Source organism: Pelodiscus sinensis, chromosome 1, assembly GCF_049634645.1.
Source record: "Pelodiscus sinensis isolate JC-2024 chromosome 1, ASM4963464v1, whole genome shotgun sequence".
In the NCBI taxonomy this organism is placed as follows: domain Eukaryota; kingdom Metazoa; phylum Chordata; order Testudines; family Trionychidae; genus Pelodiscus; species Pelodiscus sinensis.
The window spans coordinates 241274096-241300359 of NC_134711.1; the positions used below are offsets into that span (position 1 = coordinate 241274096).

The 26264-nt window shown below is 39.9% G+C and overlaps 1 protein-coding gene across 5 annotated transcripts in view; it reads right to left on the bottom strand.

Moving 5' to 3' along the window:
* MYO16 (myosin XVI) overlaps positions 1-26264 on the bottom strand; it is a 517195-nt gene that overhangs the window by 408318 nt on the left and 82613 nt on the right. The window contains exon 1 of one of the 5 annotated variants that reach the window (XM_075918604.1): positions 7547-8081. The exons of 2 other annotated variants lie outside the window; for them this stretch is intronic. In XM_075918604.1, coding sequence (XP_075774719.1) covers positions 7547-7574 — 28 coding nt within the window. In that variant the 5' untranslated portion in view covers positions 7575-8081. Of the gene's footprint in view, positions 1-7546; positions 8086-26264 lie in introns of those variants that run through there. 2 more of the 5 variants (XM_075918634.1, XM_075918641.1) reach the window with 2 other exon arrangements.

Genomic DNA, 26264 nt, shown 5'->3' on the forward strand with positions numbered 1-26264 from the left:
GTGAGGTGAAAGTAAGCACCAGGCCAATGACTGCCAAACTACGACCTAGGCATAAGGATAGAAGAGGTGTGTGGGATTGCTGCAGGGAAGTGAATCACAGAATCATAGAACTGGGAGGAACCTTGATTGGTCATCAACTCCAGTTTCCTCACTCAGCTCCTTGAGTATTCTAGAATTCATTTAATCAGGTCCTGGTGACTTGAAGACATCTAAACTTATGTAAGTAATTTTAAACTTGTTCTTATTTTAACTTCTGAACCTACCTCATTATGCTGGTATTCACTATGTCAGGCATCCAATCACCATGCATCCAATCAACCCCAACCTTCTTGTTGAAAACCAAAAACAAAGAAGTTATTAAGTGCCATTTCCACATTTTTTGTTATTTTGTCATTGTTTTTCCCTCTTCATTGAGTAATGGGCCTACCTTGTCCTTGGACTTACTCTTGCTTCTAATATATTTGTAGAATGTTTTGTGTCTTGGCCTTTCTAACTTTGTCCCTATATATTTTTGTTATTTGTTTCTATTCATCTTTTGTAACTTGACCTAGTTTCCACTTTTTGTATGACTCTTTTTTGATTTTTTTTAGATCATTACAGATCTCCTAGTTCCATCTCTCTAGCCATACCTTTGAAAATATGTTTGTGTGAGAGAGAGACGGGAGAGAAGTGTATGTATAACACTTTCTTGCCTACAATAGCTATTCATTGTTTAGAAAAGCATTTTCAATTATAAAGAAAAGATATGGGATGAAAGTAGATAGAGGAGTTGGAGGAGGGGCAATATATAACTACAAGCTATATGATCCCCAGGTCAGGACCCAGAGTAGTGGGTGGGCACAGGTTTTCCCGCATTTTCCCCCCACTTGCCACTAAGGCAAGTGGCCATTGAAGAGCTGCAGTTTGCCACTGAGGACTGCAGTTGGCTGCTAGGGCAAGTGGCGGGCAAAAGACTGCTGGTTCCCTAGAAGGCAGGGGAGAATGGAGATGGGCATTGCTAGAAGACTTTATCTTGAACAGGTCACCAAAGATCCTTGGGGCGATGTGAGTCCATAGCAGAAGATATGGTGGCAAGATACCACCAGAGGAGGGCACTCTGCAGAAAGACTCGACTAATTCTCATAGGGTGTGTCTAGACTACAGGGTTTTGTCGACAAAAGTGGACTTTTGTCGACAAAACTAAACCTGCATCTACACTACCGCTGAGTTCTGTTGACATAACGTTGACAGAACTCAGCAGTTTTGTCGATGCTGGTAAACCTCATTTTACGAGGAATAACGCCTTTTGTCCACAGAGTTCTGTCGACAGAAGGCATTATTGCATCTAAACTGTCCTTTGCGTCCACACTGTTATGTCGACAAAGCAGCTTGCTTTGTCGACAGAACTGAATGTAGTCTAGATGCTCTTTGTCGACAGAAGCTTTGTCGACAGTATCTGTCGACAAAGCTTCTGTCGACAAAACCCTGTAGTCTAGACGTACCCATAATGTCCAGCCAGAGGCTTCACAACAATGGGTCTGCCCCATTACAATACTATCACTTACTTTCTAAATATATAGCTAATTCTACTCTGGTTTTAAGGTTGCTCTACTGTGCAGGTCCCAGTTACAGATTTCAGTTGACAGATTTGGAGGAAAAAAAAGGATTGATCAGTGTCTTAGGTATGCAAAAAAATAAAACCCTGAAACTTGTTTTAACATTATAGTGAAAATGGGTTATGTTTGTACTATTTCAAATACAGAAGAATGGAGATATGCAATGCCATTTTCTGTTCTGCAGTAATTTTTGCCTCAGAAATGTGCTATCAGAACCTTAATGTTTCATGCATGCTGTGCAATATGGTGAGAAAGTATGTTACTTTGACCTTTACATTGCCCTTTCATTTTATCTTCTGGATACTCATATTTCTTTGCTGCCTATAGAATCCTACCCTACAAGGAAGACAAAAGCAGCCTGAATGTGAAGAAATGTGGGATTTATGGGGTTTTAAGCATATTAAAAGTACAAGTAATGGTCTTTCACAAAAATGTGGTGCCTCATTCACATTTTAGATTTTAAAATGGGAATAATGATAGAATAAAAATCTATCCTGGGGATGATTATAGTTTGCATGGCACATGTTACATATAGAACCTATAAAGTTTGAAATCCTGTGACCCTCAAAATGTCCAGCTAATGGTAATTGCTTCCCTTGCTGTTTATTCCATCATGTACTTAAGACTAAAAAATGTAGTAAATATCTTCTTTTCATAATCTGCAAATACTTTTCTAATCAATTAATTGAAATTGTAGGCGAGAGTGTTACACATACACTTAGCCCCCTTTCTCTCATACACACACATATTTTCAAAGTTGTGTGCCTAATTCATATTTAGTTATCTAAATAAGCAGTCTGCTTTTCAAGATCAGAACATCCAGAATCTTCTGTGGAAGCCAGTAGTAGCTGCTGTATGCTTCACACTTCTATAAAACTGTTCATATGAAGATATGCAGAAATGCCAGTATTGCCAATCTAAACCTTCCTTCCTGAAGTACTAAATTTGAAGTTCTTTTTTATTTCTGATGTAGAGAAAAGCTATGATCTCAACAATGAAGACTAGAAAATTCCCTTAAGAAAAGAAAGGAAAGCTAAGATTCTCTCAGTCATATACATCCAAAAATTGGAGAAATCATCCAACATTCTGAAAGTCATGATAAAATCATAACTATGGGCAGCACTTAGTTGGGTTGCAGGCTAGGTTTAGAGAGAGAAAGTGGATAGTGGGTGTAGTGCTGCCAGTAGCCATGGCCAAGGGAGAAAGGAACTTGTATGTTTAACTTTTAATTTAAAACAATGTGGTTTTGCTTCATTCATTCATTCAGATACCACCAATACTCCTATTTTATGCTAATGCTGACTAACACATTCTGCTCTTTTAAGCCACTGTTTTACATTTCTTATACTTTACATTTTTAGCTGTCAAGATCAAATGAGAAGTCGTTTGTGTTATCCTGTTATCTCTTTTCATTCTTTTTCATTTATAGACTGCTCAGAGCATTAGCTGGACACCCAAAAGGTTTTTTATAAATATAAAACAGCTAATATTTCCTCACCATAACTGGTGGTCAAACTGAACAAATAATTTGCGTTTAATAGCTTATTCCAGCATTGTGAAGATGAAGATTTGAATATTGTGACTCAGTTCCCCCCCGAATCATGATTGTTTTTAAATAAGAACGTTGGGGTTCATCTTACTTGTCACCTGGTTTCTGATCTTACAGGGGGCACTCAGTTCATCTCTTCAAACTTTTGTCTGCATCCATAAGGTCTAGATATTAGGCTAATTTTTAAATAGAAGCTGAGTCTTTTCTTTCTTTTCTAGTGGCTTTACAAGACTGTATGTGTACACACACACACATAATACACCCAGGGTGGCTATACACAGTTAATCTGTCTCAGTTTTCTAATTGGACCCCCTTGAGAGGAATCTCCTTCTACCTCTCCCAACCTCAGCAGCAGCTGAAAGGCTGTTTCAGTCTTTCCCACCATCCCATTGCAATAATACTTGTAACCTTATTCTATAGTCACTCTGTCTCAAGCATGTACAACAAAAAATAAGCTTTCCCTACAACCATACTGCATATATTACATAGCGCTTTCACTGTGGAACTATAGTTAGCTGATACTATAATGACATTGTAAGCTACAGTGTAGAGGGGTCTAGAGGGTAAAGCCCTTATCTAAGAGCCAGAAAACCTCGCTTCTATTCACAGATCTGCCACTGACCATCTGTATGATTGAACAAATCATTTTATTTCCATGTCCTCTGTTTTCCCATTAGTGGTGTGTAAAATGTAGAACGTCATTTTTGTGGCACACCAGATATTAAAAGCATAGATAAATGAAATATTGGCTCTGGCTCAACCTTGGAAAGAGAGAAATGACATTAGTAGAAACAAGGGAAAAAACTCTGAAGCATTTGCCAATTATTTAACCTCACCATGCACTGTGAACAAGGGCATTAACACACAGATTGTCAGCACAGTGTGAAGCCTTTGGTCATTACTGCTCCTAGTCACACAGAGGTGGTTAGGATTTCCTTTTTCCATATTAGACTAACCAGGAAGCCACACTCTTCCTTTTTAGATCTATCAAGAGACACACTTTCGACTTAATGAAATTTTGACACTACAACTCACTCTACTGAATGGAACTACCACAAAAAAGGCTTAAGTTGTTGCAGTATGTAGTGGTGCCAATTTTGGCTGAACATATTTCTGGAGATTTCATCACATGACATAATCTTTAATTAAAGATTAATCTTTAATCCCTGGAGACTCCAGGGCAATCCTGGAGGGCTGGCAAATCTAGCAGCATGTAGCAGCACAACTCCTCAGAAACAGCTGACAGGAATATCTCACACCTGTGCTTCCTAAACTGCACTGGCTCCCCACTCATTACATAACTGAATTCAAGGTCCTGATTTTAAACCACAAAGAATTTTTTGGATTGGGCACTCACTATTTCACACATCATCTCACCTTCACAGTTTTCCCATATGGCTTCTGCTGATGTAACTGCCCCTTCTCATGGAGGCAGGAGTTATTAAGCTGACAGGAGAATTCTCTCCCATTGGTTTAGAGTAGCTTCACCACAAACACTCCAACTAAACTAACTCACTGTAAATCTTGCGTACATTTAGTCAGTCATACTTAATTTTTTAACACATTTAACATTCCCAGCAGTGCAGACTGGAGTCAAAGCTAATACTGTATCTTTGAAGGAAAAAACCAAATTATGTGAGGGAGAGGGTTAAACAAAGGTGAAATCTCTTATAATATGTCATTTACTGCAATTAATTTTCTCTAACTGAAGTGTCTTTCCCCCAGATCCTATGTGGTAATTGGGAGCTAGATGTTTCAGGCAGTTACTGAACTAACTATGCACCTTTGGGAAACTAGGTTCAAATCCTTACTTGTCACCAGTAAAAATGAATTGGGTGCTCTCTTCCTAGTTCTTTACATGATTGGCATGAATGGAAGTCTCTCACTCTCTCTTGTACGTGCACGCTTAAGTGAGATAAAAGACTAGAATAGTGGTGTTTCAGTAAGGGTGTGACTAGGTTCAGATATTCATATCACAGTATTTGCATGTGTTGATCTGAGCCAGCCCCTTAGCTGGTGTGAGTTGGCATAGCTCCACTGACACCACTAGTATTTAGGAAACAGGGTTAAATATATATTATGAGAGTTATGTCACTCTGGGAGAGTGTAGAAGCAAGGTGCTTTGCATTATTTGCAAAATAACATTAATTTGCACAGTTGCATGTCATATCATTCAGCACGAGAGAAGAATGGCACCCAGCAGAGTGCAGATGTCATGTAGCATTCCCCTTCTATCACTGTTCTCTATGCCAGGGATGGAATGTGGCTTGCAACAGCAGATAGCCAAACAGAAGATGCTGCAGCAACTGTCAGCAGGAACAGTAATAGCTTTGAGCAGTAAAGGTATTTGGCTACAAAATCAGAAGGCCAATAGCAGTGGCAGCATGAGCTGTTCAAGCAGGCAGAAAGGGATGTGTTAGGGATTGAGAGCGTAGGAGTATTTTTTTTTATTTTGCTTTTGCTGGTGCTTGTGTGAAATATATTTAAGGCTTTGGCTATGCTGCTCCCTATCTTATGGAAATGGGGGATCATGGTAGCTTAGCTGAAAACAGTATGATGGCAGATGGCAATAAAGCGCTAGTAACTGCAGTGGAAGGCATCAGCATTGGCAGCTCTGGACACAATCTGGGCAAGATGCAGAGACAAAACAGAGAAGTGAATGCTCTATGTAGTGTGTGCTTGAATTTAACCAAGGATTACATCTCATTTTCACAGCCTCCCCATGACAAGAGTACATTTAGTGAATGTAGGAATAGCCAATGAAAACCACTAATGCTACTGCTTATGTCCAGTAAAAACAGAACAGCATTTGCCCTCTTCCTCCTTTCCTTTCACTTGTCTGCAGAGGCTCATAGCATTTACTTCAGAAACGTAAACTACAAACAAAATGATAGAGCCACACATCATGAGGAATTGTTAATGTGTTGGGTTTTCTGTATCTGTAATTTGCATTTTTTTTAAATTATCCTTTTCCTACTACCAAAAAAACCTTAAAATGAGCTTTGTGCAAACATGTTTTGTCTAGTTCTCTCTCATACACAGAAACCAGCAGCTCAACAGATAAATCACATAAGTCACAGAACACAAAGTCAGATTCTAACCACTGATTGGTTAGGATATTTTCCCAGGATCTGAGAATATTTGCATCATTACTGCCACCCTGTCCTCTCCTCTATCCCAAACCTATCTCTGTGTTTTGATCCCAATTGTCTCCAAGCCAAATAAATAAATAAATAAGACCAGCAATATCATTTGGCATATTAGTCTGCAGAGTGAAGAGTCATTACTTTGTCTCCTCCTCCACAGCTGCAGGCAGATTTGAAGGTGCATTGCTAAAGCTATGTGGAGAAGCTGATGCTTTTTCTTGCATTACAAAAAATACTGACAGGGTACTTTTACTCCATACCAGGAACACTGAAGAATAACATTCTTCATTTCTTAACAATATTATGCTATTTTAAAAATAGTCCCAGCAGTGGCCTTCAGTGCACTTGTGTCAACAAAGACCATAATCCAGCAAGAAAACCTTTTTCAGCAATGTACCATTTGTCATCACAAGACAATGACGTTAACACTAGAAGTCTGAAGTTTTCAAAGTCCTTTGTAGAAAAGCTCCACAGCTAGCAAAACATTTGTAGTTCAGCACAAAATGTAAAATGATGATAATTACTTAGTCTGCTGTGTCACCTCTTATTATTATGTTATTTCTAATAACATTGCATTTTTTAAATAAATGAATTTGCTCATAATATACCATCAGGCACGCAGTTATGAAAAAAAACCCACTCTTGTTAGACACAGCAAATGAGATAAGAAATTGCTCTACACTGAACCAATGTACTCTGATCCTAATCGGAGTCTTCTAGAGCTGCAGTATTCCTGATTCAAGGATAAAAGTTTATTTTTGAGTCTGTCCCACAGAATGGTTGCATTTTGCAGATTTAAACACTAATGGGGTGAATACAGCACTGATGTATGGTAGAGAATGAAAGTTTTCATTATAGCTTTATTTTCATTTGTATTAATCCTGTTGGGTACCAGAGACAGATTGTCCTTGAAGGTACCCATAAAATAGTCCTATGTCTCAGATGATTCCTGTCCTTGGGTATTTTCTCCAATGACTGTTTAAGTATATAAATAAAGAAGTTTGAAAAGCTAATAATATGGGCTTTAGAATTGGAACTGACCCACACAGTGAAGTCTCAGTACACAACAGAAAGGAAAAACATTATACACTGCCTGCATATATTCACAAGCAAAGTAACAACTCCCTTCCATTATTATCAAACTGATATCATGCAGTATCTGCCTTAATACTTTTTGCATAGGCAGTAAACACAGATACCTCAAAAAACAAAACAAGGGACTGTTTTAAAATCAAAATAACCATTTTGTTACTTACAGCACTTGATAAAATGATAATGAGACATTCTTTCATCTCAGACTGTAGTCTTCCTACTGATTTCAGCATTCTCTTCTGCTATAACTGTCATGCATAGGAAATGCATTATTTAGAACCTTTCCTCAGGTATCCAGTTTACCTCAGAATACATTATTTAATGTAGCTTCTGTTCCAAGATCTTGCAGAGGCTTCCAAGTCATTCTCACCCAGCTGCTGGAGTTAAGATAAACCTCTGTGTCTTGAACCATGACTATTGCACGTGCTATTGTAACACACTTGATTGACACTCCTCCTAATCCCACATTCCCCGGAATAGTAAGATTTAATTGGCGTGCACTTGCAGCCACATTTTTCCAGCACTGAGGCGTGCTGCTGCACTGCGGCTCTCACAGTCCTGTCAGTTAATGGCTTTTCAATAGCTTTCAAATGGCAGTTTGATGAAACTAAGCTTGATGAGTGAGCTCGAATGATGTAGCAGAACAAGGGATCTTAAATCTTATTTATGCACATTGTCTGTGATCCAAATGTGACTGGATTCTTAGCTGGTGTTCAAATGGAATTATTTTTAGTTGACACCAGTTGCTGTATGAATAGGAAATTGATACAGGTTACCAGAAATAACCTTTCAGCAGCACAGATCATAATGTTAGTTTGCTATAAGGTGAAAATGAGGACATAGCTCACAGAAACCTCCTGAAGCTCCAGGTTTGTTTGAGGGCTTGTTTTAAATGAGATTAAATGTGTTTGTGTTTGTATTCTTTAACCTCTTCTTATTTTGCCACTTCTTTGAAGTCTGTAGTGAATTGCATCTATATTTATGGTTGGACTATTTCTGACTGTACTAGAATTCAGAAGAAAAGAACTGTAAGTTTTACATATTGATCTCATCACAAATATGTGTTTTTCTAATGATATTTAACAATTAAAAATCTAATTATAAGAAAAATGTCTAAGAAAATATAATCAACTATCAATATATAATAAACTGCATTAAGTGGAAATTAATGTCTATATATTTAGTCACCTGACCTCCAAATAACAGTTGCCGCATACTGATGTATTACCCAGCATGTTCTGAGTTGTTTAAGGGCATACAAAAGGCAGACCTGCATTGTATTTTAAATAAACACTCAAACTCCATTGTTGTACAAGTGAAATATGGACATCTGGCTAATACTATTTGGAGAATGCTATAGCAGCAAAATCTGTACTAAAATGTCAATTATTTATATAGCATTTTAAAGAAAACGATGCTCGGAGAATATTAAGGTACTTGAACATGAGGAAATGATTTTGCTTCCTCTGTGCTGGGGTGGGCAAATATCAGCCCATGGGCCAGATCTAGTCCACCACATTTAGCCCCTGGTGGTCTTCTACTGCTATATTTACCTTGGCCTCCACAGGCATGGGAGATTGCAGCTCCGGTTAGCTCTCATTGGCTAGGAATGGCAATCCACAACCAAGAGAAGTTGCAGTCACTGATACCTATGGAAGTACAGGTAAATTTAGGGCTAACCCTGACAAACCACCACCATTTTATTTCCCACCCCAATCTATACCATGCACCATTATTATTTCTCCGTGCAACCCCATCTTGTAAAGTCAGTCTGATTGGCCAGTCACAAATAGAATTAATGCTTATCTGAAACACTGTTACTCAGTCTTAAGCTCACATGTCATTTTTAACAGATAAGTACAGTATAGAGCATGTCTACTTCATCAGTAATGATTACTAATTCAAATGTTATTAGCTATCCTATAATCTTCTAACAAGGTGGCCTGATGTATGTTAGGGTTTAGAATTAGGATTTATGGTTAATGTTAATGTACATGTACATGCTCCCTACTGTACTTGTCTGTTAAAAATGGCATGTGTGCTTAAGACTAAGTAAAAGTGTTTCAGATAAACATTAATTGACACCCAGTGATCAATTAGTGACCCCCTTAGATGAAAACTCAGTTCGGATCTAATGGCTAACTATTGCACTTCAGCTCTGAGGTGTGATCAGCATAACAATTACTTTGCATGAGTTACAGTTATTTATTTCCTTCCAAACTATATTTCTTTAAAATAAAATAAAATACAGGAATGAACAAAGGAAATAAGTCAAAAACAACAATGAAATCTCATTGCCATATGATCTAAAACTCAACTGTTGGCCCAAAGAATCAAAGTAATTCATTTTTCAGCATCTCTCTGACTTTCAAACAGTACCTTGACATTTTTGGTCCATATCTATTTATAAAATATTTAGTCACAGTCCATGAGTAAAAGTCACAAATCTGACAAAAAAGTCTTTTCAGGAATCATTCTGGTGGTAACATTCTTGATAGGATCAACCATGATGTTGTTGTGAAGTAGAAAGATTGGCTTTTTTAACAGAAGTATGTCTTTACCAATTCGCACTGACTAAAAGCAGTGCAATTTTGTGTAAACTCTTCAGCAAGATGGATCATGGAAGTGCCAAAAAGGCCATTGTTTTCAGACATAGAAGAATTAGAGCTGTGATAACATGTCAGATTAACGGTTGACCCAAATGTGGAAAAAATTTTACTTGGATCTTCTTCATTTGTGAATCCAACATGTATACATAAAAACTGTGTCTGCAATCTGAGAGAAACAGAAAGGGAAATTTGCTATTATCTGCTAAGGATAGACACTGTATTTGGTGCTGTAATGAAAATAGAGAGGAAGCGACCCAGCCTAAAAATAATAGAATGTTCAGAACAGAAACTGAACTTAATAACATTGCAAACAATGGAACAACTCCAGATTTACTTCTACTATAAGCAGAATCCAATTTCACCGAAAGACATAACATACACTCCCCTTCACAAATGATATTTGCACTTTAGATCATACTAGATTTACTTAGCATTGCTTGGGCCCTTAAATAAGTTTGTTTTTTCTTTAAATCATTGTACTGGGGTGGAGCTGGAAATGAGGGGCTCAGTGTGCAGGCTGCCCCAGGGTAGAAAGGATAACTCTAGCTCTTTCTCACCACAGCTGTTTGTGGCCAGGGGAGAAGTGTATGTCCATGGCTGCTGATGCATGTCTTTCTCCCAGCTGAGGGGCAAACACACAGACTAACAGACACACAGATAAACTCTCTGAAATATATAGTAGATAGCTGTTCCTTTCTTCCCCCCTGCAGGTGTCTCGTTGCCCATGTCTGGCTCTTGATGTTCCCATGTGGTCATTCTGCAGTATAACTGTTCCTCCTGCAAGACCAATCCCTTTCCATTTTATGAGAAACAGTTGAATTCCAAGCATATCCCATTATCCTGGTACAAAACCAAACCCTTCCCTTGCTTTAAATTCTGATAAGAGGAAGCTACATACCAGATTTGGTGGGTCTAACTCTTGTTGCTTAGGAAGAGTTCTTGAACAAATGGACTCACAGATGCATGGACAGATGGACAGACAGATACACATTTCTAAAATATATAGTAAGACATATATTTTTCCTTTTCGTGTATCAGGTGCTTGCTATATACTTATCACTGATTGGCTCTATGTATGTGGGTTGTAAGGAAGAATTTAAAGTCAGAGGCTGATTCCTTACTGTATTGCTGGTAAGGATGAGTTTTGGCATAAATGTGAGGGCAGTGTGCAAAACAGCACAAAAACAAGAATGAAAGAATCATGGAATCATAGGAGTGAAAGGGACCTGAAGTGGTCCTAGTGTCTAGTCCCCTGCACTCATGGCAGGGCTAAGAAAGAAGGATTCCAAAGGAGTAGTAAGGCAAGTGCTCCATTTACACTTCCTTTTCTGGATAAAGTTTGTTGGGTAGCTGTAGCCTTAGAGAGAAGCCACATAATGGACTAAGCTTAGTAGGAAGGACACTTGCCTGGTACGTTGAAGATCAAGGGCATGCCCTTGCTCTGTCTGATTCAGAACAAGGACTTGAAACTGGGTCTGCCACATCCCAGACAAATCTTGAAATTCCATCCTAGACCTGCAAAACTTTTGTGATGCAGGACTGGCCTTACCATGAGGCGAACTGAGGTGGCTGCCTCAGGTGCCAGACTTGGGGGGGGGAGAGGAGCACCACTATAACCCAGAGTGTAGAAAATTGTGTCTGCTGCTGGTTCATATGTATTCTCTCTGCTCTAGATGCACATTACACTGGTTACATTTGCTGTTCAGGCATCTGAAAGTTAAGTGTTATAATTTTTGAACAAGGAATTTGAAGTTGTTCGTTCTCCTTTATTGGGGTAGGTAGTAGAGCAGTACCATGAGAGGAGTAGAATAGGAAGAAGGCAGAACTGAGACCTTTCAAAGTTTTGGCCCAAGCGAAGGGTCTTGGGGGCATCATTTGAACTCCCCACCTCAGGTGCCGAAAGGTTGTGGGCTGGCCCTGTTGTGATGACATGATTCTGTGAAAAGGTTTAGCTTTGATGAACTGACATGTTTTGTCTACAAATATTTTGTTGAAAAATTTCCAAATTTCCTATCAAATGTACTAAGGCTAAAGTCATGTTTTTTTCTCTCCAACTGGACTGTGTCACTTCCCATTTTGAAATTCCTGCACTGTGTTCCTTTGACCCCTGTCCCAATTTTATTTTCCACTTCTCATCCTCAAGATTCTTCACAATTCCACAAAGGTTTCTTTCTCTGTTTTCATTTATTCCAATTTTACCACCCCCACTTCCCCATTCCATTCTCTTTGCCATTCCTCAATTTTTGGAAGAAGGATCTTGCGCAAAAGGGTTTTTTTGCGCAAAAAAGCGCCTTCTACACAGCGCTTTTTTGTGCAAAACCCTCTTCTGCTAAAAGGATTGGAAAAGAATATACAAATGAGAGTGTGAGATATGCAAATGAGCAGTCTATTTGCATTTCCTCTTCCGGAAGAAGTTCATAGTGTAGCCATAGCCTAATATATTTCAGAAAATCATGCGCTGATGAAGAATGAAAATAAGTTTCAAAACCTCAAAACCGAATTATTTTTCCCCCATTTGCTTTATTGGAGAGAGGCAGGGTGAATTGTCTGGAGAGAGGAAGTTACAGTACTTGTGGTAGAAAATTATGAAGGCATAAACAAGGATTAAAATGTTAAAACAAAGAGAAAGAATTAGGATTTTGAAGAAATGAAAAAAGAACCAATGGAATTTTTGTGGGCAATTGAAATTTGGCAAATTTTAGATGATAATTCTAATGAATTTGCAAAACTGTTTGGTTGGTCGACAAAGGAAGTGATATACTGGTCATTTTGAATGTTTTTTTTTCTTTTCTTTTATAGACTTTAGTTAAGAAGTGAAAAAGGGAATTCAGAATACCGGAGAGGAGGGGGACACAAGCTAGTAGGAGATCTACCATGTCAATGTCCACAACCTAATGGATCAAACTGCACTGACAAACTGCAGTTTCTGAATATTCAAGGTTATTGACACAGTGTTTCTAAACACAGGCCATGCATGATGCAGCTAAGTTCTAAAGAACATGCTGATTTCAACAGGACTACTCGCATACTAAAGCTGAGTATATGTATGTACAAGCACTTTGCTGGATTAGGACCATACACTGAACTGAAATCAAACTTGAGTTCAAGCGTTTTGAAGATTCAAATGTGCTGTTTGGGTTAGCTTTATGAAAATGTCTTATAATGATGAAAAACTACTACAAACGTAGAAAACAAAATTTATGTGAAGAACCAATTCACTGTGTTGAGCCTTCCCAAAAAAAGAGATTGCATAGTTGAGAATAGTGGTTAGAATATTAGCAAATTCCATCTCGTGCAGATTTACAAGCTTTGATAATGGGACTGCAGATTTTTTTAAGATCTTTTATTTTTATCTTTTAAATATGTTATGACTGGCCATCACTAGCACAGACATTAACAGCACATCAGCACAATCAGATGTGTCAGATTCACACAATTATTATCACTTCTCTTTCATGATAGTACTTGAATGGTCATAGCTTCTTCATCTTATAAAAAATATCTTTGACATATTTCATTCAACACTGTAGTAAACAAAACCATTGTCCAAAATGATATTTTGTTATCTTTTCTTCTGCTAAAACACTGATACACTGTACAGTATAAATATTTTGTTATTCAGTTAGTGTTTTCTAGTGACCTTTAAGTTCTCCTAGAGCATTTTATACACTGTGTGGGTATGTCTACACTACCCCGCTAGTTCGAACTAGCGGGGTAATGTATGCATACCGCACTTGCTAATGAAGCCCGGGATTTGAATTTCCCGGGCTTCATTAGCATAAGCGGGGAGCCGCCATTTTTAAATCCCCGCTGCTTCGAACCCCGTGTAGCGCGGCTACACGGGGCTCGAACTAGGTAGTTCGGACTAGGGTGCCTATTCCGAACTACCGGTACACCTCGTTTCACGAGGAGTAACGGTAGTTCGGAATAGGACCCTAGTCCGAACTACCTAGTTCGAGCCCCGTGTAGCCGCGCTACACGGGGTTCGAAGCAGCGGGGATTTAAAAATGGCGGCTCCCCGCTTATGCTAATGAAGCCCTGGAAATTCAAATCCCGGGCTTCATTAGCAAGTGCGGTATGCATACATTACCCCGCTAGTTCGAACTAGCGGGGTAGTGTAGACATACCCTGTAAGACTACAAAAATTGATGGATATATGCAAATTTATTTGAAAATGCTTTGAATAATGAGAAAACACCATAGCTGCTGATTTAGAAACATGACAGAAGTTTACTGTTTGCACCATTTTCAATCAGCACTACAAACCTTGATATTTTCCTTCACATTACATTGCATTACTTATTTGTATAAAGCTGCACTACTTCACCTGGCAACAAAATGAAAATTGCATATGTGTTTTGACAAATTACACTAGACAATCAGTCCATGGTCACACTATCTACTATCTGATGACCATGCCAGGGATAATCTTTCCCAGGACTAAGCTAACAAATGAAGAACTGTTCTGTGGATGAGCCACACCATCTATAGATGTTTGCCAGGCATTATTTTATAGTCAGTCTTCAATAGTACAATCTACCTGATGAAGAAATGACCCACATATGATATTTTGTGCAATGTTTCTCAACTAGGTCTGACCAAACCCTAAAGGATTTTGGTTATGTGTAGATAAAACCAGCTCAATACGCTCTCTTGAAAAGCACTGGAAACAAACTAGCTGCTTGAATTCTACTAGGGCTATACGTCCAAGAAAAACTCTCTTCTTCTCCTCGGCCTCACTTCACCTGCTCCTCTTCCTACCTGTCTTATCAATAACACTGCTTTATTCAGTGAGGTGGTAATTTTTCTTCCTCTCCCAAGGCTGTGGCCTCAAAGGAAAACAGAAGGGAGGAAATGCTTTTGCTTTGGCTCCCAGTGTGGTTAATCTTAGGTACAGAAACAGACAGGATTTGGTAAGGCTCGGTATGATAGCTAAGAGTATGTCTACACTACCCCCCTAGTTCGAACTAGGGGGTTAATGTAGTCATACGGAGTTGCAAATGAAGCCCGGGATTTGAATTTCCCGGGCTTCATTTGCATGATCCCGGCCGGCGCCATTTTTAAATGCCGGCTAGTTCGGACTGCGTGCCGCGCGGCTACACGCGGCACGAACTAGCTAGTTCGGATTAGGCTTCCTAATCCAAACTAGCTGTACACCTCATTCCATGAGAAACATTAGCATTCCACGAGGTGTACAGCTAGTTTGGATTAGGAAGCCTAATCCGAACCAGCTAGTTTGTGCCGCGTGTAGCCACGCGGCACGCAGTCCGAACTAGCCGGCATTTAAAAATGGCGCCGGCCGGGATCATGCAAATGAAGCCCAGGAAATTCAAATCCCGGGCTTCATTTGCAACTCTGTATGACTACATTAACCCCCCTAGTTCGAACTAGGGGGGTAATGTAGACATACCCTAGAAGAGTAAAATACATAGGGCCTTATGGGGTATTATCTCCTTTTGGTCCTTGGTCTAGCAATGATAGCAGCAGGAATGTTTCTCCTTTCTGCCTTTTGGGTAAGATAGTAGTTGCCTTCCCACATATCCCATAGAGATCCCTCATGGCTTTGCAGGTGCATTACACTAAACACCTCTTCAGGTTTTTTCAATCAGATATCCAAGATTAAATTGGTTTGAAACATGTATCCTGCTTCCTAGGGTCTGAGTTACCAAGTCTTTCTATGAAGTTTAACTCACTCGGTTAGTCACTGCAGTTTAAAGACAGTCTGGGTCCATATATGAGCCCCAAGTCTGCTCTCTTGCCCCTGTTTAGGAGGCTCTCTCAAATCCCCTTCCTAGAGTTGTGGTTGCACTTTAAATAGTCACACTATCTTCAGATAAGTATCTCCAATTTTTCCCTTATGAATTTGGGTTGTAACCAAGGCCAGGTGCACAACTATAGCCAGGTTCTCTTTCAGCTAGACTTTTCCCCACCCTATATTACACGTTGGGTTCAGAGAGTTAATCAGGCAGTCTTCTCCTACTGCTGCTGTCTTCTCTGTTATGAGGGGGGACACCATATATGTGCTTGTCCCCTTCTTCTAGCTCATTCCCATTGAATCCTTTATGTACATCTGTCATTTGACAGATAAGTAGAGTAAGGAGCAGGTCAACTTCATCAATAATGATTATTAATACAGTAACTGAAGACACCAAATGGAAGCAGGAAATCCCATGGGGACTGGAATCTGAAAAGAGGACAGTAGCACCACCCACCACCCTAGTACAAACAGCATATTCCCAGTGCTATAGCTGGTCTGACTTCATGGATCCAGGATTCTTCTAGCCATGCCTTTTGCACAGCCCACAAATGTTGCTTCTTCCTGAAGAAATTAGTTATTAGTGCATGTATACAATTTCCTTGTGATAGTACTTGTGAGGACACCAACAAGAGGATTTGCATGGTTTTAGTACGGAAGAGTCCATGATGATGGAGACTAAAGGAAATGAGTTCAGGTTTACCTCAACAACATCGATTGGAAACAAAACACCAGGCATCAACTCAACTGAGCACTGGGGAAACAGCACAAAAACTTCCATGGAGATGGAATATGAAATAGAGTGTGAGGTGACAGAAGAAAGGGCACAGACATGCATTCTGATATGGAACATTATCATCATTGACCTATGAACTTTGTAACTTAATTTTCATGACCCACAGAAGTGCCTGCTGGATTGTAACAATTCATTATTTGCTCTGTGTTTTATTTGAAAGTCTTGAAATCCAGGAGAAAAGTTATGAATTGGATTAGGAAATAGACAGAAAGTCAGTGATGGTGATGGAAGACAGGGTTAATATTGCCATGCTCTAAGCTAGTGAATACAATTACCAGAGTAGCCTGAAATATAGGGGGCAGAAATCTGGGAGGGATGTGGAGGAGGAGGGTGGGAACTATAGTAGTTGTTAAGATGGGAAGTGATTAAAATAAGAACAATTATTTCAAAACCCAGCAAGGGTTTTGGTAAGTGAAGAAAGATTTAATATGATCATCAGTCCCTTTAGAGACCTGGGGAGAAAACTGAAGATGGGATTGATACAGGTAGTTTCAGAAAGACTTCTTGTGCTAAGCACAAACAAAGAAAGGAAAAGATTGATAATGGAAATGCTAATGGTGCAGAGAGCAGGTTTTGGGATTGACGGAACATTGGAACATTTTGTGATGACATCCTGTTTGAATCTGACAGACTTCATGTTAGCAGAAGAGGTTTTCAACGCCTGAATTCAAAAATAGCAAAGCCTGTTAGACAGGCTTTAAACTACGAAAAGTGGATAAAAAGAATTTTGCATTAAATAAAATAATGCAGTGAGTACTTCCAACATACAAAGTGGGGTAATAGAGGGTGATGTGCTGAAATAAAGAAGAAAATTCACATTCTTAAGGCCTGTACGGAAAGACAAAAGGCATGAGAACCATCCACTCCCTGCCCCCCAGGAGAAATCAGAAATGTTACTAAATGGCGGGCAACTGACATTTGGTAGGCATTGTTGAAACCTTGTGGGATAATTAAAGGATGGAATGTCAATACAGAACCATTGTCTGTACAGGACAGAAGCAAAGGAGAAGAGGGAAGGGTAGCATTATATGTCAAACTATTTACAGTGGAAATAAAATGTGAGGAAAAAAATCTTTGTTCTGAGTTGGTTACCTGAAGAAATCAACTTTGGGAATGAAGAGAATGGCCCTGACTCTGGCTTCCACCACAGCCTCTGTACTTTGATAAAAGAACAATCAGCCAAAAAAAAAAAAAAACAATTCCTTGGAAATCCTCCTGATACAGAGGTCTTCCTCAGGTTGCATCAAGCCAACAGAGTGGCTGTAAACTATTCTGCCTCTTCCCTTCATGGATCCTGGCAATAATGCACCCTTCCATCGCATGCTGGAAGCATGGCTATGGAAGGGAAGGGGGTGGGGAAGGAAAAGTAGGCTCTAACTCAGATATGGTAATCTAGGCTAGTAAGTGGGCCACATAAGTGGCCGTCTTTCATTTTAGTGGGCTGCGAGACTGTTGTAACCAAGATGGTTTCCCGGGATAGGGTAGTTTTGCTAACTGTGTTTGTGTACCTAGAATTTGTGCAGTGTGCCAATTGAACCATAGCAGCACTGTGGATGCAGAGGGAATGCCTGGCTCACACTCAATATTGTATGCAATCCACACACACCTCACTTTCATGTGCCCTTATTTACATGTATGTCACTTTAGTAATACTGATGGGGGAAAAAAACAAAATGGACAGAAACCAATGGAATCTGGCAACCCTGTGCATGGGGAACAATAATAAACAAAACATTTTGTGGGCCACATGTAGAACCCTGATGAGGCTCTTTGTTCTAAAAACAATTTCTCTTGTCATTATCAATATATTTCTGTTACATGCAGGGACAATATCGGATCTTATAATGCTAATTTGACACAATTTCATGAAGCAATTAAAGGGAGCCTTCATTTTTCCACTTCCCGACTTTGGGTCTAATCCTGTAAGACACTGAATGGCCTTGACTGAAGTCAGTGAGAACTGTGAGTTCTGAACACCTTTCTGCATGGGTCCATCTATGATTTTAACTATGCACATTTAACACTGCATTAACATCAGTCTTGTATTTATTTCCATAGGTTAATTCTAAAGAGGAAAGAAATCACCTAACGCCAGCACTTGATGATCCTAATTATAAGCTTTGAAGCTAGCACTTCATTAAGGGTTTTTCTTTGGGAATGGGTGCTTTGCCCAGAGATGGTTTCATGCTAGACTGAGCAGCACATTTCAAACAGATACATTTCTTTTAAACAAAGAACTCATCAAAACTTAAGCTATAGAGAAATCAGGCAAAATTACGGAGAGATACTAAAATCAGGGAGTATGGGGTATTTTGAGCATGCTTATGATTTCTCCTCTTTCTGGTTCTGGATGGCAGTAGCTCCATAGTTAAAGCTTCGGCTAGAGTTCTTTGTAAAGTTGAATTTTCAAACCTCTTCAAAACACATGTGCATCATTACATTGACCTGAAAATTAATATATCTGGCCAAGGCATGTGATCAAATTTGTGTTACAAATGTGTGATAATTTGGTAAGGGATTTTTAATATTCAGGTTGTCCAAATTGTCTTGATTTTAAAATTCAAGTTTGAGGATGCTTTTGTGCACAAAAGGTGGGGGAAAAGAGAGACCTGAAGGGATATGAAAATGAACCATGGCAAGCTTTAAAAAGAACATTTTAAGGCTTATTTTTGGCTCTGTGGAGTGAATCACTCACAGGACTGTAAGCCACCCCTTGTTCAGAGCCACAATAGGCAAACTCCTCAACTGAAATGTTCACTCCTGGCTCTCTTCTTCTCCCCTCCACCTCAAAAACCTGAGCCCTGCAGCTCTCAGACCTACTTCCTGGTATGTTTGAGGAATAGGCAAAAGGGTACTGTTGACAGCTACAAACCTCTGACATGAAGTTCCCAGCCCTTGCACCTTCACCTGCCCTGCCTATGAAGCACAGGAGTTCATTATCTGGAAAAGCAGCAATTTGAGGGGGACAGAGAGCTGTACACCCATGAGAAAGGGTCACGGAGGGTGTAGATAGACCTGAGATTTGCAGGTATCTGAAGGAAGTTATGAGGGTCCGTATTTCCCATGACACACAGATAGGGTGACCATATTTCCCTATTCCAAAGACACCAAGAGGAGGTGGGCTGCCAGCACTCAGGGCTCCAAGCAGGGGGATAGCTGGTGGTTGGGGCTTTAGCCCTGCAGCAAGGTCAGGGACGGCACTCAGGACTTCAGCCTTGCAGCCTGGGCAGGAGGGGAGGAGGCGGGGGGAAGCTGCTGGTGCTCGGGGCTCCAGCACCACAGTTCAGGGAAGGGGGAGCCACCAGAGCTTGGGATTCCAGCAGCTGAAGCTCCAAGTGCCAGAAGCTCCCCGCCCACCCTGCTTTACTGCAGGGATAAAGTTCAGCCCCACAGCACACAGGGTAGGGAGGGAAAGGGAGCTGCCAGTGTTTGGGGTTTCAGCCCTACAGTGGGGAAGGGGAGCTACTGGTGCTTGGGCTTCAGCTGCTGAAGCCTTGAGTGCTGGCAGCTCCTCTTCCCTCCCCTTCCTTCCCCCTGCTGCAGGGAAAATATGGGACAATGTGACCATTTAAAAAAAATTGGGATGCTAAGAAGAGATCTTAAATAAGGGTCTGTCCTGGTTAAAGATGGTCACTCTGCACACACAACTCAACTTTCAGCAGGAGTTACAGACCTGAAAGCTGCTTTCAGCTACCACCTTCCCTTTCTCTTCGCTTGGATTCCCTCACCTCCCAAACCTATCAGAGGAGCAAATGATCCAAGAAGAAACACTACTGTCAATATCAGGCATTCAAAAATCATGAGTCATGTCCTAAATGCTTTGCTTAAAAATGATACGATTAAAAATATAAGAAATGAAGAATTACTTTTATTTGCCCTTGGTTTGATAGTCTGTAGAGTGTGCTCTGGTTATATTTTAAAGCTTTTCTCCATAAAAATGAAGTCTAGAAACTTACTTTTTACCCTTTAAAACATGAAAGCTGAAATTCTCACTTTGACTTTACTCAGGAGCTGAAGTTTCAAGAGAAACATTTAAAAAAATTAATTGAGCTGGCAATGCTGATGACGAGGTGCAGGGCTATAAGGTATACACTTTCCAGGCCTGCTTTGTCTGGTCTCACCTGACCTGGAGAAAGGGACCTGGATGTTGAGCTCCCAAGAGCTCTGCTGTCCTTCTTCACTGCTCCTCAAGCAGACATGGTGGTACAGGGGGGAAGAGGTGACAGCTGCAGGACTCTTAGAGCTGCAGCTGTCAGCCCTACTCCAACTGCTGCTGCCCACCTGGCAAACTCTCTGTGGTTCACAGGGTGGGGCAGCTGCAGGCAGAGCAGGGCTGGAGTGGGAATACTGCTCCTTGCCAAGCTCTCAAATGTACCAAGGGCATGAAGAGGTCAGACAGAGGGGCAGAAAAGAGAGATGCGAAGCTCCCAGTCCCACTCCTCTAGATTCACAGATTCCAAAGCCAGAAGTGACTATTGTGGTCAAGTCTACTCTCCTGTGTAACACAGGCCAAAGAATTCCCCAGAATAATTCCTAGAGAAATGAAGTAGGAACACATACAGTCTAGATTTAAAAATTGTTATTGATGGAGAATCCCTAACAAACTTTGATAATTTTTTCTAGTAGTTAAATTTCTCTCACTGTAAAACATATATGCCCATTTTTCAGTCTGAATTTGTCTAACTTCAACTTCTAGTCATGCTATAGATCTAGATCATGTTATATATTTCTCTGTTAAACTGAAGAGCCCATTATTAAACATTTTATCCCCATGTTGGTATGTATAGATTTTAATCCGATTATCCCTTATCCTTCTTTGTTAAACTAAATAAATTATAGGGTATGCTTTATAATGCTTTAAACATTCTTGTTGCTCTTCTCTGAACCCTCTTCAATTTCTCAAAATGCTTCTCGAACTGTGGGCACCAGAACATGATACTATATTCCAGCAGAACTTTCACCGGTGACTAACACAGAGGTAAAATAACCTCTCTAATGCTACTTGAGATACCCCTGTTTATGCATTCCAGGATCAGAATAGTTCTTTTGGCCACAATGTCACTTTCTGAGATAATATTCAGCTGATTAAACACCCTAACCCCAAATCTTTTTCAAAGTCATTGCTTTGCAGGATAGAGTTTCCCATCCCATTAGTATGGTCTACATTCCATGTTCCTAGATATGTAAATTTACATTTAGCCATATTAAAATACATATTGTTTGCTTGCATCTAGTTTAACAGAAAACAAGATTACTGTATATCAATGATCTGTCCTCTTAATTATTTGCCACTCCCACAATGTGTGTGCATTGTCTGCCACTTTTATTAGTGATGATTTTATGTTTTCTTCCAGGTCATTAATATAAATGTTAAATAGCACATGGCCAAGAACCAATCCCTGATGATTCTTTGGTTTACAGTTACCTTTTGATACCTATCAGTTAGCCAGTTTTCAATCTAATTAACATGTGTCATTGCATGCATGCATCAAACTGGTCAGAACCCATCAGCTATAGAAGAGATAAGACTAGATGATCTTAATGAATGATGCCCTCTATTATTACAGTCTATAAACTATCAGCATACCAGTATCAGTTAAACATACCCACAAGCATGGAAGAACAGGGTGTATGAATCATTGACAGGAACTGGGTGGGCTGACAGAGCTGTGTCAGCATGTTGTAAGAGGCTGCATGGGGGGAGCAGAACGGAGCAGTAGGGGTGAAGGTTAGAACTCTTGGGGTCAGGATGCTTGGAGTTTCAGGAGGATCTTGAGTTAGTGGTCTACACATAAAATCATCTTTTCTCCCCTGTTATAAACATTGCCAGCGGTTCCTAGTCAAGAGGTACAGTTAATGCTACTATGAGTTTCATTAATTTTATCATAAACATGCACTTGACTATTTATGCTGTATTATTCTCTATGTACAGTAGGGCAACATCTAACTGGCTGCTCAGCCTCCCATTCCAAAATGGCCCCTGAAATCCTGTAGAACCACCAAGCATGTTGAGGCAGAAAGGCCTTAGTGGACTCCAAGGGCCCATGAGTTACATGACCACTTTTCTGGTGCTTTGGGGTCTGTTAATTTCACTCTCGTTCATTCCCTTCCAGACTCCTCAACAAGGAAACCAGAGCTTGTGATCAGTAGCTGTGTAATGTAATCAGAAGCCTTGATTAACCCTTCTAGGCAATTTTTTTTTAATTTCTGCTTTGCATGGTCCTCAGCAAAAAGGGGTTCCTATTCTCTACTGCTGTTGTGATTACTTTGTTAACTGAACACAACCCTTTATCTAATAATGGACATATCTATGGTTGAGTTGTGGCATCTCCTAAGACATTAATATATAAATCAATGAGTCAATCAATCAGTCTCCCAAAGGAGATTTTTAAACAGTCTGGGAACAAAATCTCTTTTGTAACTTTCTATTGAAGGTCTGTTGTGTTTAGATTGGATTTTCTGGCATATCCTCTCAGACTATGATTTGAATAGGCAACATCATGGTCTGTCTACTACTCTTGGATGACCTGATTGTACTTATCCCCTAGCAGGAAGGCCCACAATGAGGTGCAGTGTTCTCATCTATATATATGATGTAATCAAGAAGAAAACCAGCATGCATAAGACCAAGACTATCTTCAGATCACCATGTGAATGAATAAAGTAATAATAGTTAATCAAGAAAGTTTATGTTGAGATTCTGAAAGGCAGCTCATAAAGAATTAGATTACATTGTTGTTGTAGTCATGTTGATATTAGAATATTAGACTCATCTATCTTGTCTCTCTAAAGATGAGCTTACATAGCTACACTACAATTTATGGTAAGGTAGCTGTTGTTCTGGCTAAGATTTGTCACAGGTCACAGGTAATAAATGAAAAGTTCATGGAAACCTGTAACTTGTGTGACTTTCAGTAAAAATACCCAAGACAAAATGGGGAACTGTAGGATCCCCACACTACCTGCAGTATCTGGGCAAATGCAGGACCCTGGCTGAAAGGTCTTAGAGCTCTAGGATCTCCCTCCATCCATGGCTCAAAGGTGTGGGAGGGCCCTCTGCTGCTCACAGCAGGCAGGAGCTGCGGGTTCCCCTGCTGCTGGTCAGCAACTGTTGGGACTCTCTGTCACCTACAGCCACTCAGAGCTGCGGAGTCTCCCTGCTGTCTGTGGCAGCCAGGAGTTGCATCAACCAGTGGTGGCTGGGAGCTGTGGGGACTCTGCTCCTGGCTGTCATGGGCAGTGGGATACCCTTCAGTTCCTAGCAGTTCAAGTTAGAGGTCTCTCGAAGTCACAGATTCCATGACTTCCATCTCAAAATTGTGCTCTTAGCTATTGTTAACAAACTATTCAAAAAAGGCTTTGATTTTTCAGCTGATCTATGTTACTTACTTTAACTGTGGATGTCAGGATGAAGAACAGAAACTTACAAAGAGATTTCCACACAAAGTGTCTGTACCATCCTAACTGCATAACTAAAGATTACTTGAAGATTTGAGCAGGAGTGGTATGTAGATAAATGCCCTACCTAGCAAATGAAGACACATTAAGGAGTACACTGGAGACCAAATGTCACTGTACCAATGAGCTAGTGTAGACAGGACATACCTGCTTAGTATGCTTTTGTGTGGACAAGGCCAAAAAATACATACACATACCCATATGTATGGGGAGGAGGAAGATGCTCATAGAGATCAATGTGTCCCATACATGACCCTTCCCCGGCCACCTCCCATCATTAATCTTGATTGTATGGTGTACCCATAAGAAAGCTTCACAAGCTCCAAAGAGTGGAAGAATGTGTTGTGCTGTTACCCTGTCATAAGAATTTGAATTCTACTCTTGTTTCACTGACCACAAACTAAAGGGAGAAATTAGATGGCCCTAAAAAAGCAAAAACTGAATTATTTCATGTTTTTACCAAGAGAAAGCTATTGTGAATTGTGCTTGTAGCCCTTCTTTTTGTAGCCATAAAGTATGACTGAAAAATCAGTGTCCAGTGAGACTGTGAATCATGAATTTATTGACAACTATGGAATAAGAATATGAGCACACACATTAATTTTGATGAAGTTAACTATACGTTTGAAAAAAATATAGGCTCTCAAGCAGCTTTAAATATTGTTCCAAATTGTTGGGTAGCTAACATATTAATGGCAGCTTTCATTTCCAAGAAATATGAAGATTGTTTAACCAAGTCAAGGGCTCTGAAACAACATGAATACTTAAGATACAGTCAAGGAAAGAAGAACAAAAAAATCTAAATATAAAATGGATAGTCAAAATAAAATATAGGACTTGAGATTTTTGCTGTATGTCTCCCTTTCCGGTTTTGGAAATAAAAAATAGATTTGTTCCCCAGGTCAATTAATGATTCAGAATACATGTACTACCACAATGAATAATGTACACATCTCTGAAATTGGTATACTTTGCAAAAGTATTGCTACAGTTGTAAATATGCTACATGTAGAAGATATACTAGTTAATTTTTTCTGTAACTGGCAGAATTAAAAAACTAGGGTAGTTTTATACACAAATATAGAGTATGCTGACTGATCATATATATTCCTATTCTTTTAGAATCATAGAATCATAGAATACTAGGACTGGAAGGGATCTCAAGAGATCATCGAGTCTAGTCCCCTGCCCTCATGGCAGGACCAAATACTGTCTAAACCATCCCTGATAGACATTTATCTAACCTACTCTTAAATATCTCCAGAGATGGAGATTCCACAACCTCCCTGGGCAATTTATTCCAGTGTTTGACTACCCTGACAGTTAGGAACTTTTTCCTAATGTCCAACCTAAACCTCCCTTGCTGCAGTTTAAGCCCATTGCTTCTTGTTCTATCCCAAGAGGCCAAGATGAACAAGTTTTCTCCCTCCTCCTTATGACATCCTTTTAGATATCTGAAAACTGCTATCATGTCCCCCCTCAATCTTCTCTTTTCTAAACTAAACAAACCTAATTCTTCAGCCTTCGCTCATACATCATGTTCTCTAGACCTTTAATCATTCTCGTTGTTCTTCTCTGGCCCCTCTCCAATTTCTCCACATCTTTCTTGAAATGCGGTGATCAGAACTGAACACAATAGTCCAATTGAGGCCTAACCAGCACAGAGTAGAGCGGAAGAATGACTTCTCATGTCTTGCTTACAACAAACCTGTTAATGCATCCCAGAATCATGTTAGCTTTCTTAGCAACAGCATCACACTGCTGACTCTTATTCAACTTGTGGTCCACTATAACCCCTATATCTCTTTCTGCCGTACTCCTTCCCAGACAGTCGCTTCCCATTCTGTATGTATTAAACTGATTGTTCCTTCCTAAGTGGAGCACTTTGCATTTGTCTTTATTAAACTTCATCCTATTTACCTCAGACCATTTCTCCAATTTGTCCAGGTTATTTTGAATTATGACCCTATCCTCCAGATTAGTCGCAACCCCTCCCAGCTTGGTATCATCTGCAAACTTAATAAGCGTACTTTCTATGCCAATATCTAAATCGTTGATGAAGATATTGAACAGAGCTGGTCCCAAAACAGACCCCTGCGGAACCCCACTTGTTATGCCTTTCAAGCAGGATTGTGAACCATTAATAACTACTTTCTGAGTATGGTTTTCCAGCCAGTTATGCACCCACCTTATAGTAGCCCCATCTAAGTTGTATTTACCTAGTTTATAGATAAGAATATCATGCGAGACCGTGTCAAACACCT